At 37.6% G+C, this 14,297-nt stretch overlaps 3 protein-coding genes across 8 annotated transcripts; 2 read left to right on the forward strand and 1 right to left on the reverse strand.

Annotated features, from left to right (window-relative positions):
- The first annotated feature begins 102 nt into the window (after positions 1-102).
- On the forward strand, positions 103-5,275 carry tpd52l1 (tpd52 like 1). Of its 5 annotated transcripts, XM_077712110.1 has the most exons (9): positions 103-287; positions 2,271-2,288; positions 2,610-2,725; positions 2,795-2,943; positions 3,378-3,479; positions 3,960-3,974; positions 4,661-4,699; positions 4,900-4,960; positions 5,039-5,275. In XM_077712110.1, exons 1-9 carry the CDS (start codon positions 269-271, stop codon positions 5,156-5,158), a joined length of 639 nt encoding a protein of 212 aa, XP_077568236.1. In that variant the 5' UTR covers positions 103-268; the 3' UTR covers positions 5,159-5,275. The 5 variants fall into 5 exon arrangements, with proteins under 5 accessions (XP_077568236.1, XP_077568239.1, XP_077568237.1 ...); XM_077712111.1 differs by lacking the exon at positions 3,960-3,974 and having other exon boundaries at positions 105-287; XM_077712112.1 differs by lacking the exon at positions 2,271-2,288 and having other exon boundaries at positions 107-287.
- Positions 5,276-5,646: 371 nt separating this feature from the next.
- On the reverse strand, positions 5,647-7,386 carry hddc2 (HD domain containing 2). Of its 2 annotated transcripts, none has more exons than XM_077745044.1 (7): positions 7,328-7,386; positions 7,071-7,147; positions 6,647-6,768; positions 6,476-6,578; positions 6,345-6,413; positions 6,126-6,264; positions 5,647-6,003 (listed from the first exon to the last, which is right to left on the reverse strand). In XM_077745044.1, the coding sequence occupies exons 2-7, from the start codon at positions 7,131-7,133 to the stop codon at positions 5,906-5,908; spliced, it is 594 nt and encodes a 197-aa protein (XP_077601170.1). In that variant the 5' UTR covers positions 7,134-7,147; positions 7,328-7,386; the 3' UTR covers positions 5,647-5,905. The 2 variants fall into 2 exon arrangements, with proteins under 2 accessions (XP_077601170.1, XP_077601162.1); XM_077745036.1 differs by lacking the exon at positions 7,328-7,386 and adding an exon at positions 7,256-7,282.
- Positions 7,384-8,310, forward strand: cenpw (centromere protein W). Its single transcript, XM_077745054.1, has 3 exons — positions 7,384-7,618; positions 7,684-7,797; positions 8,000-8,310. The coding sequence occupies exons 1-3, from the start codon at positions 7,532-7,534 to the stop codon at positions 8,024-8,026; spliced, it is 228 nt and encodes a 75-aa protein (XP_077601180.1). The 5' UTR covers positions 7,384-7,531; the 3' UTR covers positions 8,027-8,310.
- Positions 8,311-14,297: the final 5,987 nt, after the last annotated feature.

A 14,297-nucleotide genomic window follows, 5' to 3' on the forward strand; every position in this document is an offset into this window, starting at 1 on the left:
TCTGGTTTATGTGCAAATAAGAGCTTGTTTATTACAGTTAAATGATAGTGTTAACCAGCAGGGAGGAGCCTGTTTAAGTACCAGGAAGTAACTGGACACACGAACAGACGGGCAGCAATTTCATTGGTCCCCATGGTGCGCAAGTTCCGCCCCCTTGGCTGCCCAACCTCGTGACAACTGACAAGCCAGGGAGAAGACGGCGTCCACAAACTGACCAGATCGCCGATGCCGTCTTGTATCTGTGTTGGAAAGCGACTAGAAATCAACCATGGAGACCAAACAACAAGGTTAGTACATTTTTGCATCAAGTGTATAGATTAGTCTGTTATTTGAATGAAAGCTTCCATTGAAACTCGCCGGTATAGTGAATGTCACTTGAACGCACCACTACTCTGTCCACGAGTACAGTACAAAATTCCCCTTAAAAAACGCATTTAAAACAGTATTAACGAGTAGATCTGGTCTAGAAACTGACTAAATGCCTAATGCAATAGAACAGATCATTCTGATCGTTTAAAAAATGTTTATAAGTATACAACAGGTGGAACTTAATTAACATTACTAATTGGGGGTACTTGATAGTACATTTTATTGTTGTTTTTTGTCTAAGGCTTTTCTATTGAGGTTTCTAATAGTAAGAAATCGTGACATGTGGAAACCCTTATTTGCAACAGATCTAATATAGTTAAAAATTGCAACATAGTACTTCATAATCAAACAAATATCTGTATTCACTTCTTACAGCATCCTTTTTAAACTCCTATTTTACTACCTCTAAAAATTGACTTAACTATGAGCTACTACAACCACCTGTTGCCATCCCTACAACAATAAAACATTTGTATTCATCTAAACACCCCCAGATTTGACTCATATACTCATTCAAATGATAATAATTCCACCAGATGCATTTTTGATGACAGTTCTGACACTCTGATATCCCCCAAAGTGGATAGACCGGTTTTCCTTTACCACGAAATGGGTAAACATTCCATTAGCTCTATTTCTAACAATACAATGCAAGCATTGATATTGACCAAACATCAGTAGTAACTAATTTTCCGAGTCACTTCTCCCTTTGTTTTGTTACAAGGCAGGACGTCGGGCAGTTTGTTGATCCACTTAGTTAATTGCATTCCACTTATAAGTGACTCCCTGTTCGATGGCAAAACGGTCCAACAACAAGGTTGGAAGTTTCAACCTACAAACTTTCTGCACGCATTTGAATGAATGTAAGATTGGACTTATGGTGGTACACTCTTGATTGCTGTATGACTGTCCCCAGGCCTCTGATTTAGCTTTCCCCCACATGACCTAGATGGGAAACTTGTGACCAGACCAGGAGGTATTCAAGGCTGCACACACAAATAAAAAAAATTAGCATGCATGGATGCTGTTAGGTTCATTTTTAGTTAACTTTAATGTAATATAATACAATACAAGGAAGACTTGGGGCACATTTTCAGTGTTATCTTGCAAGTGGCTTATTTTAAAGGACTGAATTCAACTCTTGCCCATTTAAGACCTCGAATCAAAACAATTATAAGGTTAGCTATTAAATCTAATTGAAAAGTGTTAACCTTAAGGTCAAAAAACAACTGCAACAACAATTATATATCAACTATTAAGGTTGGAACTTAAAAAAAACTGCTTAAGAATTTATACAAGTCCATTAGTTTAATACAATTCCGTATTAGATGAACCGAGCAATACTATTTTAAAATAATCCGCTAGTATTCTCGTACGTTGAATCAAAAAACGCCAAATTAAAGTAAGCGCTCGTCTCATATACATATAATGATTAGTATTCCACACATATGCAGATTAATATTTCAAACATATTTATAATAGTACCCAAAATAACCCCATTGTATTTAAAAAGCCAATTTAAAAAAATACATGCATTTGGAAGTAAAGTGCTTACAAGACATTGCCACAAAGTTAAAATACATTTTTTGTTCTACAATAGGTAATGTGTTCCCCTCTCTATATGTCAAAATATGGAAGTAGACATTTCAACATTAGTATAAAGTGCAAACACAACACGACTAGAAAATAAAGCATTACAAATGAGACAACTTTCTGCTTTGCGTTTCCTCTTTTAGTTCCAGAAAAATGCAGGATTTCCTCAAAAACAAAACCCTAGCAGAATTTAGCATTGACGTGTCTTTCCACTGTTTCCAAGTATGATGTAACAAAAATGTTTGCTTGTGCACGTGAGTTTTCACAAGTGTGACTAATATTCATCTTAATTTTTGTACTGCATCCAGATGGATGGCATTTCTCAGGTACATTAGTTCAATGTGTTTTTGTGCTCTTTAAATGTTTGTTGTTATTTTCAATTGGATGTCAACATGAAGCTAAACTAAGGCTTGAATGTTCCTCAACACCCAAAAGTAGCATCCCAAATTCTATTGGTTGCATTTTGTGCGTGTTGTGTGTTGACTACATAATCCACGACTGTTAATCTGGATTACAGCACAACAGGCGGCAGCGTCTGATGACATAACGGCATCCCTAAAACATTCAATTGCGTGGTAACACAGTATCAGAAATTGACGTCATACTACATATATGTAAAATGCATTTTGGTTTTGTGTTTATGTCAGATTTTCTCGACTCTGAGCCTCTGAGGGAAGAAGATGAACATACATCGGATGTCAATTTGAGTAATCCCATCCTGACAGATGAAGAGAGAGAGGAAATTCAACAAGAGTTAACCAAAGTAAACACACACTGAGTGTTCATAGTGTTGTATTGAGATGATATCATGTGTTTATTTTGTTTTACAAAGCTGGAAGATGAGATCAGCACATTGAAACAAGTGTTGGCGTCCAAGGAGAAGCGGCACACCGAGATTAAGCATAAACTAGGCGTCACTCCGTTGGGCGAACTGCGAAATAATCTGAGTCGAGGATGGCAGGACATGCAGAGCTCTGTCGCGTACTGTCGCGTATTGACAGTTTTTTTATTTTTATTAATACATAGTCAAAAATTGATCTTTTGATTCTGACTCTCAAAAAATGACAAATATGGCCCAATTTAATGATCATGTGATCAAATTAGGAAGATGCCTAGATTAGATGGTAATAGCCAAAGGCGACATTAGCTGGAAAACACAATACATTTGCAGTACTGCAGAAGTACAGTAAATCCAATTGAATGTGCAGACAAAAGAAGCCTGTTAAGCACCATTTTCTGCTTGTTGTTCTCCAGTTACACTGCCACTTCCCCATTGCATACATAAATAATACAGCAAAGTGACTTTCAAGGTACTAGGAAACTAAAGTACTCACTATTACTAACACAGTACCTCAGATTAAGAAAGATGACAGTGGTAGAATATTCTAAAAAATGATGCATTCATGTTTTTTCAGGTACAAAAGAACATCGGAAAGCCTTTCCTCGGCAGGACAGAAAACTACAGCCGCCTTCAGTACGCTTGGCAATGCCATCAATAGGAAGTTTGGAGATATGAGGTACAGTTCAACATATTTTAACTCAACTGATTGTTACCCCTATGGAACGCTGTTATTTTATCAATGTAATCTGGTGGAAGAAACAATGTACTAATGTTGTTCATGCAGTCTGGCTGGTCTTCAGTTTCTTTTGCCTAGCAGGTATGCGAGTGTGTTTGAGTTTGTGTGTGATCATAAGATGTGTTTTTGCCAAAAATATTTTGTAGACTTGATGACATTTAATATTTAATCATTATTGACAAACCAGAATCACACGACATGATTAGTTATTAACTACAATATAACCAAAGTCATATTGAAATCATTTATTTAATTTAAAACTCCCACAAGACTGTGTGTGTGTGTGCATGCTGCTTTGCAATTAATTGTCCATTTCTGCTGCTTTCTTGCTGTGCTTAAGGTTGACATATTTCTAATTTATTATATTTTGTAGCCTTACATAAAATATTTACATTTTGCTTTATATTGCATGCTCCCAAGGACGGGCTCTATTGGGTAAGAATATGTAGTTGCTATAAAATAATAGTATATTGATAGTACTTTAACTTTAGTGCCCCAATTTATTATTTATTTTTTTCCTAGTTATGAGGAATTTTTCTATTGTCAAATTTGAGTTAGGCAAAAAAATTACAAGAATACATTTTATAATTTGTCATAATTGAACATCTATGACAGGCAAAATAATTTTAAAATAATAGCAAAAATAAATATTTCATGTATATATACATGTATACATTTAGTATATAATTTAGTACATAATATACTCATTTAGTGAAAAATAAGTCTAAAAAGTGCATTATATTTTGCTAGTACTTTAACTTTTGTGCCCCAACTTATTATTCATATTTTTCCTAGTTATGAGTATTTTTTTCTATTGGCAAGTTTGATTTAGGCAAAAAAATTACAAGAATACATTTTATAATTTGTCATAATTGAACATCTATGACAGCCAATGTTTTTAAAATAATAGCAAAATAAACTATTTCATGTATATATATATACAATTAGTATATAATTTAGTACATAATATACTCCTTTAGTGATAAATAAGTCTAAAAAGTGCATTATATTTTGTCCTGATCTCCCTTCTATCTGCATAAGTCAATCATTGCATACTATACTAACTGCTGACCTTGATGATGCGAGCTGAGCTAAACATTAACTCCTCTCTCTGCGCACAGCTACTCCATCTCTCACTCTATGAGCATGCCTGCCATGAGGTAATTTTACCAACAATACAGTACATGTACATGCATGAGTACAAATATTACCCTTTACTACAAACTCCATATACATAACAGTATTTGTCCATGTGCTGCACTTGTATTGACATCAGATTCCAGTGCATTTTTGTTACAGAATTGTTTATTGCGCTCTAAAAAACAACAGATGTACTAAAATGTATATATTTTCTCTCAAGGAACTCCCCCAGCTTCAGATCCTTTGAGGAGAAAGTGGAGAATACAGTCACTAGCATCAAGGTGTGTACAAATGTGAAAACACATCTTTGTGTATTGACATCCATCATAACTCTACTTTTTGTTGTTTACCCTTCCAAGACTAAAGTTGGGGGTCCCGGCACAGGAGGAAGCTTCGAGGACGTCCTCTCATCCACAGCAAAAGCCAGCGCTCAAGATACACCCACCAACAACTTGACAGACACACCCGAAAGGCCGTAGGAGACTAACAGTAGTATTCCTATTTGCTTTATATTATGGAATCCATTTATATCAAGAGTATATATAAAAGTATCAGGTTGGTTTGCATAATAAGCATCAGAAAGTGCTAGAATTGAACATCTTCACTAATCCATAATGAAATGGTGGCTTCCTAACCTAATAATTTCATTTCATGTCATATTTGTCAGCTATTATGAACCTGGTGGAATACCAATGTATATTTAAACTAACACAGAGCTGTGCAATGTGTAAATAACTCTCTCTGTGATGAACTGTGACTCAAAGTTCAATAATGGCCCATGTGCTGTTAATTTGAAGGATTTGTGCCCCCTTTAATGACATTAAAAATGCTCTTGTGACTCACAGGATGAGACACATTTAATGTAATTTAAATTATACCAAAGGGTAAATAAGGTTGAGCACAATGTTCAATAGAATCTTTCAAATTCTGTATTCATAATGCTGATAAAGGAAGAGATTTTCAGGAGTTATAGCATATTAACAATCTTTATTTGCAACCCATTGACAAAAGTACAATCCAGCTTTACACCCGTTTGTGTATTTTTCATGCTTTTTAGAATAAGAACACTTTAACATAAGAACAACAACAACAAAAACCTTCTTGTATCTTCTACTGGAATCGAGTACATCTCAGGTCTCGTTTTATAATAAAACATTCTTCAAGCATTACATTGCTGATTGTTTCCACTGAAACTAAGAACAAAACTATTGCATTTAGGATGCGTCTCAAGTGGATTGGGAATTCTTTTTTTCTGTCATGTGACTTTGCCTTTCTTCATTTAAAGCACTGACTAGTTGGACCACATCCGGATGCTGGAAACAACCTGCAAAGACACAAAATGGCCATCAATCATGTTATATTACCATCACTAAACATTTTCCTTTTTCTCTCTCAGACTAGCAGGATTTTTTTTAATGTTTTATGTTCTGGAGATGTTAAACTAACCCTGAGTGGAGTCAAAAAACTCCTGCAATCTCCCAGGGGTTCCCTCCAGCTCTTCGTACTCGTGAGCTTGCAGTATCATCTCCAGACGGTCAAATTCTTTCACCAATTTGGCCTCTGCACTGATTCTGTGCTCGTATTCCTAAATGCAGGAAAATGCTGTTATTTGACCACCAAAAATTTGGTTCAATCTGATTAAATAGTGCTAAAACTAATGTATACCTCCCATAGTGCAAAAATCTCCTTTCCCAAGCTTTCTGGTATGAGGCTTTTTAGCTGCTGCATGGCTGCCTGAAAGAAAATGCATGTTAATATATAAAAAAATTAATAATAGAGCTTTGGGGCTTGTTTACCTCTTCCCGGCGATGTTTTTCCTCTTTGCTGACATTGTCTGATGGCGTCAAATCGCCGACAATACACTCGGCCATGTCGTGAACAAGCGCCAACTTGATACATCTGAAGCCAAGGAAAGATGTGGAATTATTTATAGAACATATTTGACTTCAAATTGCAAATTAACTCACTTGTCCTTATCCACTGTGGGGTCTTTGATGAGCAAAGACATCAGGGCCATCCGATACATGTGGTCTGACACACTTTCTGGGTCTTTAACATCCTTGTAGACCCAGCCAGTCCGTGGGACCCTCTGCAGAAATATAACAGTTAGTTAGTGCATATTTATGAAAAATACATGCAATTTTATGGGACAAATTTAGGTCATGAATGCAATTCATTCTGAACCAATGCATTCTGGTGTTTAATAGAAATTATATGTATTAAGTTATACACTAACAGTACACAATTTATGCAGAAAGTATTTGGTGATTTGCATAATTTCTGTGGCAATATACTCTATATTTGAACACAATGGACATTGTACTGTTAAAACAAAACAATTGCAATCTAAAATGAATGTAATGGACCAATTATTAAGTGACTATTACTTACTTTAAGTTGCCCAATTAATTTGAAAAACTGGAGCATCCTCATGCTGTCTGCGGGTGCGGCCATGTCTGTTTCTTGTTCTACGCACCAAAATCAAGAGCGTCAAGTTTAAAATGCAAGGTAAACTACAACGCCGTCTATAATATGGAAACAAGTACAATTATGGGATTCAAATGAAATATAAATACCCCACTTCATCCAAAACATCATACATTAAATACATTCTCATTTATAACTCAACCCATTATATTTATTATTACTTTTAGGCTTTCTCAGGAAGTTCCAGAAGCCAAACAGTAACAATCCGTAGAAGAAGAAGAAACAATCCGTCGAAGAAGAATCAACCCTCGCGGAAGAATCAACCAACGCGGAAGTCTGCGAAGAAGCCTTCAAAGCGCGTTTATTTGAAATCGCCTTAAAACATTTGTTTTTTAATTCTCTTTCCTAAGAGGATCTGATCCAACATGTTGAACAAAGCACCCAGAATGAAACAAACAGTTAAATCGAAGATGAAAAGTCACGTTAATGTTAGGAAGGCGTCCGAAGCAATGGTAAGACCCTGTTATTAACGCGTGTACGGACTTGATCTAGTGTACTAAACTATGTTTGTTTGCAGATCGAGCTTGTTACTTTGCTTTTTCTTAACGATCTGGCACAAGAGGCTAGAACTAAAGCATGTGAGGAGAAATCCACGATTATACGATCGCATCATATAAAAGCCGTCGCGAAGGTGAGTCCGCGATCGCATTGTTATGTAGTACTTATGTAGTACTTAAGAGATGCTCAAAGTACTGCACTTCCTGTATTTTCCCCACATCACTTGATTCCTAGAGAGTACGTAGTATAGTATATTACTATTAGATGATTAGCACAAACGATCCTTAAACCTAAGGATGTTAATTCAAATTTTGATTTATTTTATGTCATAACAGAAAGTGTTGAAAAGTGCCAGAGGATGAAGTCTATTCATTCATTGCTGCCATCTTTTTCTCCTGACTTTCTTGGATTTTTTTTTTTTTTTTAATCAATTGTTGTACATGCATACTATCTATTTCTTGCATGTTTTGTTTTGGATTTTCTTTTAATATATATAATAAATCACTTAGTATTAGGTTCCTGATACTCATGAATAGCCTTATGTGTGAGTGTGCTGACATGTATTATTAATATGTTGGTTGAACAAATGGATTTGTATAAAGAAATCCTCAAATGTGTCATCCATTAAAAATGTTTGCAGCATTTACTACACTGGTACAATTTGTTTTTTTCTTGCTTGTCAGTAATCCAAGCTAGAAAAGTGTATTTAAAAAAAAATCTATCCTAAAATAATTATAAGAAGTATTTTTAACATCATATGCCATTGTAATTTTTAATCTTAAGCATTTTGGAGCAATAACTGAACTAGATATCTTATGATCAAATGCTTTAGTTATAACATGATTCCTATCCATTCTGTTAATATTAATTCCAATTCTTACAGTGCTAGTTTACTCATAAACATTTATATTTTTTGACAGCTTGCGTAATAATGAGAGGATAAGAGTACAACCCAGCTTTTGTTATTATATTGTCTGGAAAAATGTACAGTCCAACCAGCCTCCACTTCAAAACTTCATCTTCAGCTTCCACAAATAAAGGTAAGTCAGGATTATTAATTTTTAAAATTGTTCTTATATAGTATATGTATTTTGTACAATATGGTAAGTCACCCCTCCCCTGACAAAACATAAATTTTACAGTTGATTTCTTACTATGAATTGTGAGGCAAATTTACAAACCAGGATTTTTTTATCAATGTAATATAATGAAAAATAGTTAGGATTGAATAACATGCTGTAAAGGTAAGATGTCCCCACAAGAGGGTGGAAGAAATATATATTTTATATATTAATGGAAAAAAATGAGTTACATCATTCAATGTGGACCATTTTTATTCCCTTGTTTTGCATTGTCTTATTTACTCTTAAAATGGTGCAGTTTTATATTTTAAGATATACACGATGTACCTTCTATTTTACAGACTGCTAAAATTAGATGCAAAGAACATATTGGGAGGAGGATGGAGTGGAATTGGTAGGGTCGGGTGGGTCATGGATCATTTTGGGACAGCAGACATTTGATGTACTGGCGTTTAAGAAAGGGACCATTACACAATAGGATAGCCCAGTCAAAATAACAGAAAGCTAAGAGAGGTCGCCAAGGGCTCCCAAGTCGGCAATAAACGCTATGTGATGTATGTGCGGCGTATATATCCAGGACAGGAATATATGGTAGGGTAACAGACAGGAATGAATATTTCACACATGCTGTTAAAGCCATGTCTGCCCTTCAAGTTGTTTAAATACAGATGCACATTAAGTGCAATACTAATAATAGTTAATATTTATAATCATGGAGGTAGATTGAAAATGACTTAAATGAGACAACTTTGAAAAATAGCATGACTTGTTTAGTCAGATTTATTGAAGTATTTTTTGATTATCTACTCTTTTTTTAAATAGTTTTTGTAGTATCTCAAAAAGGCAGTTGTTTTTGTTTCCTATAATGATATTGTTTAAATTGGCAATAGAAAATCACATTTATTTAATATACATTAAAAATAAACAAATACTAATTCACTGTTGATTTATCCGATTTACCTTAAACTAATAAGTAGTTTTATTTGCTTGTTTGTCATTGTTTCTGTAATAATCCCCAAATTTTGACATATATTTATAATACAATCTTGTAGTATTCCACGCTGGCTACATTATAACTGCATAATATATGGACAAAATGATACCATTTTTTATACATGGAACAAGTTTATTTCAGTAATTCTAACTCAACAGCAGATACTTCAAATACCAAATTTTTAAGTAAAGTTTTCAAGTCAAACACCCATCATGTACTTAAAGGTATTGAGTATCCTGAGGCCCCCACAAATAGTCCTGCCACACATCTTTCACCACCTGGAGGCCCACATATTCCGTTTATAGCTTTATTGTGCGGCATTATTTATGACTTTAATCATGCTCCATTATGCCCTCCTATAGACGTCCATCACACGTCTACTGCTTTGCATCTGTCGTCGCCATTGAAATTCAAATAGCGCCTGTATATTAAATGTATGTCAAGGGTGTTGCCAGCCATCACAACCTTGGGGGGGTTGCTGAGATTTTGTCTCACGCCATCCAGTGCCAGGAATGACCTCACCGAAGCGTGACTAGTACCGAGTTATCGGCGTCGGCGCCTATCAAGTGACGGACCTCGCTAAGCCACTCGCGACTGAACCATTTATAACGCCGATGCATCACTGCCATGATGACATTCGAAATCTTAAAGATGATATTCTTGGCCTAGCATCACCGGTTTGGATAGTGTGGAGAAATTAGTTGAGTTTGATTTAGTTAAAAGCATAATGTCTGTTGATCTGAATACTTTTGTGAAACTAACTGGGTAACTTTGGCGACGTCATTCCGCATTCTAATGCATCCCATCAATCTGTCATACTCAGTATTTACAGCTACTGGATATAGAACAACGCGGAGCTCATATCGTCTGGTTTCGACCCCCGCCGAGTTGTGCTGTCTCATGTTTGCGTTCTCCGATACATTATTCTTATTCGTCGGCAGTGAATTTAATGTGAATATAATTAGCCGTCTATGTCATTCGGACCTGAAATAAATCGAGTTGCGTAATGGTAATAATTTTAGTTGTTGGATTTTGTCATAGTTGTATTTTCTGCAGTTCGTTTTACACTAATGTACCTTTTCGTGTTCTGTTTTCTGTAGTTCGTAATGCACAAATGTACCTTTTCGTGTTCTCATTCCTTTGAATTGGATAAAGTTTAAAGTGAACGATTGCAGTCAAAATGGATTACAGATCCATCAATGCGAATGTCTGTTCAGTTCAGGGTAGTGATTAAAAGATAGATTTTTTTTAAGACAACTGGGAACTCAGCAGTGTATGGATCGATACCCGCTTTTGGACAGAAGCCCCCCAAAAAATCTTTCAAAAACCTGCAATGTGTGCTGTTTTTGGACACTCAGGACAGAATGTGCTTTCTCTCAAAGGAGTTCTTGGTTAGTTATGCTTCAGAGACTTGATGACACTTGTCCAAAAAGCACCTTCTGGGTGATTACAGAGACGGAGCATTCTTGGTACTGACTCCAAATGACCTTCTGCAATCTGAATTTGGGTCTTGCATACCAGATTCACACTGCAAATAATTGCTTGAAAGTGTTGCTTCTCAGTCATTGCAACATTGAGATGACGCCACTCAACCCGAGTTCAGCGTTCATACGATCCACCAACATTGGCGTCCAGAGCGTATCAGAGATTGTATTAAGATGACACTGTCCCTGGCACAGCTCTTGGTACACAAACTTGAGACTCAAGCACTGAAATGATTTAATACTTAAACCACCAAGTCATATTTTAGCATTATCTATGATATACACCCTGGCGCCGCAAGATCAGTAAATACTCAACCCATTGTCATGGTATTATTCATGATTAACAAAACCTACAATGAAAAACTAGCTCCTGTCCTGCGCCTATTGTTCAATGTCTTTTAGTCCCTTGCTCCTTTCACAGACGTCCTTGTCTGCTGTTTTTGATTGGGCCATCTTCTGTAATGGCATCTGCGCCAATCAGAGGTCTAGTAGGCCTTGTTGCAAGCGAGGGTGGCAGGACAGGTGGAGTGTTGCAAGCTAGGGCGTGAGATTCGCACGGGTGGCCCAAGACTGCCGAGAAGACATTATGTCAGCCGTCCAGACCTCACACTTGACAGATGTCTTGGCAGTAATCGCGTTCGCGCCAAAGATGCAATATCCATGTGAATAGAGCCTGTGGAGTCTGCCTGGCACCAGCCTGGCATTCAATCTCTCACTCTAAGTGATCGCTGCTATATCAACCCAAGCGTGCTTTACATTGTTTACAATGCGACACTAGTGCCTACGTTTTTACTAGTACCAAATTCGAAAAGAACTACAATGTACTAGTTTGTAACTCAAAACATTTGTATCTTTAGTCATTGTATGCAATGTACTTTAAATCTGTTTGAATTGCAGTGAATTAGTCAATCCAAGACAAAATATGATATTTTTTATTATCTTTACATATTCCTCCACTGTTTCTATTCAAATAGAAGGTCAACCGAGGAGAGACCAGGGCTGATGGGACCCCTCATTAAAATACCCCAATGCTGCTTGAGAAGGTGTCAGCCTGTAAGATGGACCCTTGGGTGGGGTAAAAATGTAGAAGATTCCAATTAAGGAGGGGAATGTTGCAGCCCACAGCTGAACTTTTATAGTACCTTAGCTTACATTTATTACGCTGTAAAGATCTTGTCGTTTTTTAACTGGAGTTAAGCAACCAATGAGCGAGCAGGCCTACCAATACCACACACTGTTTATTTATAGCACTCTTTGAAACAGGCAGGCTAAGATTTCTGGCACCAAAACACGCGTCACGTTGGCTATTTTTGGCCCGAGTTGCCACACAGCGGCCGGCGGGTTGCTCAGCGTGTCGGAGGCCGTGGGCTTCCGTACACCAAGCGCCGTTTCAGTTTCACTCTACGTCCTTCATGTAAGTGTGAAGGTGAATTTGTTAATGGTTACTTATTAATACCATTTTAGATTTCATTACGAAGCCTATAGCAATGCCTCAAAATAAGAGTGACTTATGAGATTTGACAAGGAGTAAACAAATAGTACGCAACACGTGTACAAAATATGACGATACTTAGGATTGTATGCTATACCTATTTTGAACCTTTAATTATTTTTATTAGATCAGGGTTTTGTAATTTGCCAGTAGTATACTGTAAAACAAGACTTGTTAAATCACTATTTATTACCGAGAAAAGAAGAGGTACATTAAAGCATACCATAGTCATTCATCACATTTTAAATATGCATACAATATGTATACTTTGATAACAAAACTGGAAGTCACAATGTTATGTTAACAGCACATTGCCGCCCTTAAATCTTGGGCTGCATGCAATATCGCCAAGTACATAAATAGACATGAGAAAATTATAGAAAGTTCATTTAAAAAAAAAGGCTAAGAAGTTGGACAAAAGGGGAGAAACAGCTAATTAAAAGGCAAACATGTTTACCAAGTGGAAACAACCACTATAGTATTTATGTCATTGAAATATGGCACCCAAATGGCTCTCCATACCCTGCATAAACTTTGTAGCCCTCGTCAAACAGTCCGTAGTATTTACACAGAATGTGGCATGGATGGAAATTGTTTGGAAATGAAACATTATCACATGATGACTGTCTCTGCAGGTCGTGGGTAGGAAACACCCTGCCGGTGCTTTAGGGCCGGGCTGGGCGTTCTTGTCTTCGGGGTAGGAGGGCGGACAAGAGGGCTTGGGGGACGGTAGCCAGGGGCATCGATGCTGGCGCTCGGTGTTCTACTCGCCCATCTTGAAGGGGGACGCTGGTTGGCCGGCCGGGCTGGGCGAGAGAAACTCTGCTTGGGCTCGGAGGACCACTGGCCTGGGTTTATCTAGAAAGATGGGAAGGAAGACCTCTTAGTTTTGGGGTTTGTTCTATTCTAACCCTTCTTTAGGCATAAAAATAGAACATACCTGCCGTGGATCAGTCTTGTGGACCATGTGTCCAGTTCTGGAAGAGTACTCGTGTTGAATCTCTAGCATGTCCAGCAATTCAACGAGTCCTTCATCTAGTCTTGAAGTAGTAAAGTCAGACTGACTCCCCAACCTGCCTCTTTGGATCACGTAATCCACATTGGGCTCCCCGTTATGGGACATGGGCTTCCTTGTTCTGTCCCTGTCGGCCGCACTGTTTGACCTAGGTCTGGTCTTTGGGCTCCCGGGGACCTGTGGTCTGACTTGCGGTCCTCCTCGCAGATCCTTGTGATGTCTGCCGGCCTCTGATCCCCTGTGTTCCACTTCAGAATTGCATTTTGGGAGGGGGGTCTTGCCAAGTCCTGTGGCAGACCCCCTTCGTTGGCACCCGGGACTGAGGCACTTAACATCCGAAGTCACCACGCCTGCGTCGTTGAGGGTTTTGCCTTCATTTTCGTGCAGCATGGCCCCAAACTTCCTGAGAATGGAGGGGCTGCCGCACTTTCTGTCACCCAGCATACCGGCAACGTAGGCTTTTCTATCTGTCGTAGGCGATTCTGCACTTGTGAGCTGAGATGTGGAACGTGGTGTGGCTAGAGTGGGGCCGCTGCTGGATTCTTTTTGTCCAAGAGGGGGTTTGG

Source organism: Stigmatopora nigra, chromosome 2 (assembly GCF_051989575.1).
Source record: "Stigmatopora nigra isolate UIUO_SnigA chromosome 2, RoL_Snig_1.1, whole genome shotgun sequence".
Classification (NCBI taxonomy): domain Eukaryota; kingdom Metazoa; phylum Chordata; class Actinopteri; order Syngnathiformes; family Syngnathidae; genus Stigmatopora; species Stigmatopora nigra.

Excerpts from the sequence above, each read along its gene's own strand:
- tpd52l1 (XM_077712110.1), top strand. Across the intron at positions 2,726-2,794 it reads TTCAACAAGAGTTAACCAAA|CTGGAAGATGAGATCAGCAC; the intron begins GTAAACACACAC and ends TGTTTTACAAAG. Across the intron at positions 2,944-3,377 it reads GACATGCAGAGCTCTGTCGC|GTACAAAAGAACATCGGAAA; the intron begins GTACTGTCGCGT and ends ATGTTTTTTCAG.
- hddc2 (XM_077745036.1), bottom strand. The coding sequence starts at position 7,277 with ATGATGTTTTGGATGAAGTGGG. Across the intron at positions 6,769-7,070 it reads AATTAATTGGGCAACTTAAA|AGGGTCCCACGGACTGGCTG; the intron begins GTAAGTAATAGT and ends ATATTTCTGCAG. Across the intron at positions 6,579-6,646 it reads CCCACAGTGGATAAGGACAA|ATGTATCAAGTTGGCGCTTG; the intron begins GTGAGTTAATTT and ends CCTTGGCTTCAG.
- cenpw (XM_077745054.1), top strand. The coding sequence starts at position 7,532 with ATGTTGAACAAAGCACCCAGAATGAAACAAACAGTTAAATCGAAGATG. Across the intron at positions 7,619-7,683 it reads GGAAGGCGTCCGAAGCAATG|ATCGAGCTTGTTACTTTGCT; the intron begins GTAAGACCCTGT and ends GTTTGTTTGCAG. Across the intron at positions 7,798-7,999 it reads ATATAAAAGCCGTCGCGAAG|AAAGTGTTGAAAAGTGCCAG; the intron begins GTGAGTCCGCGA and ends ATGTCATAACAG.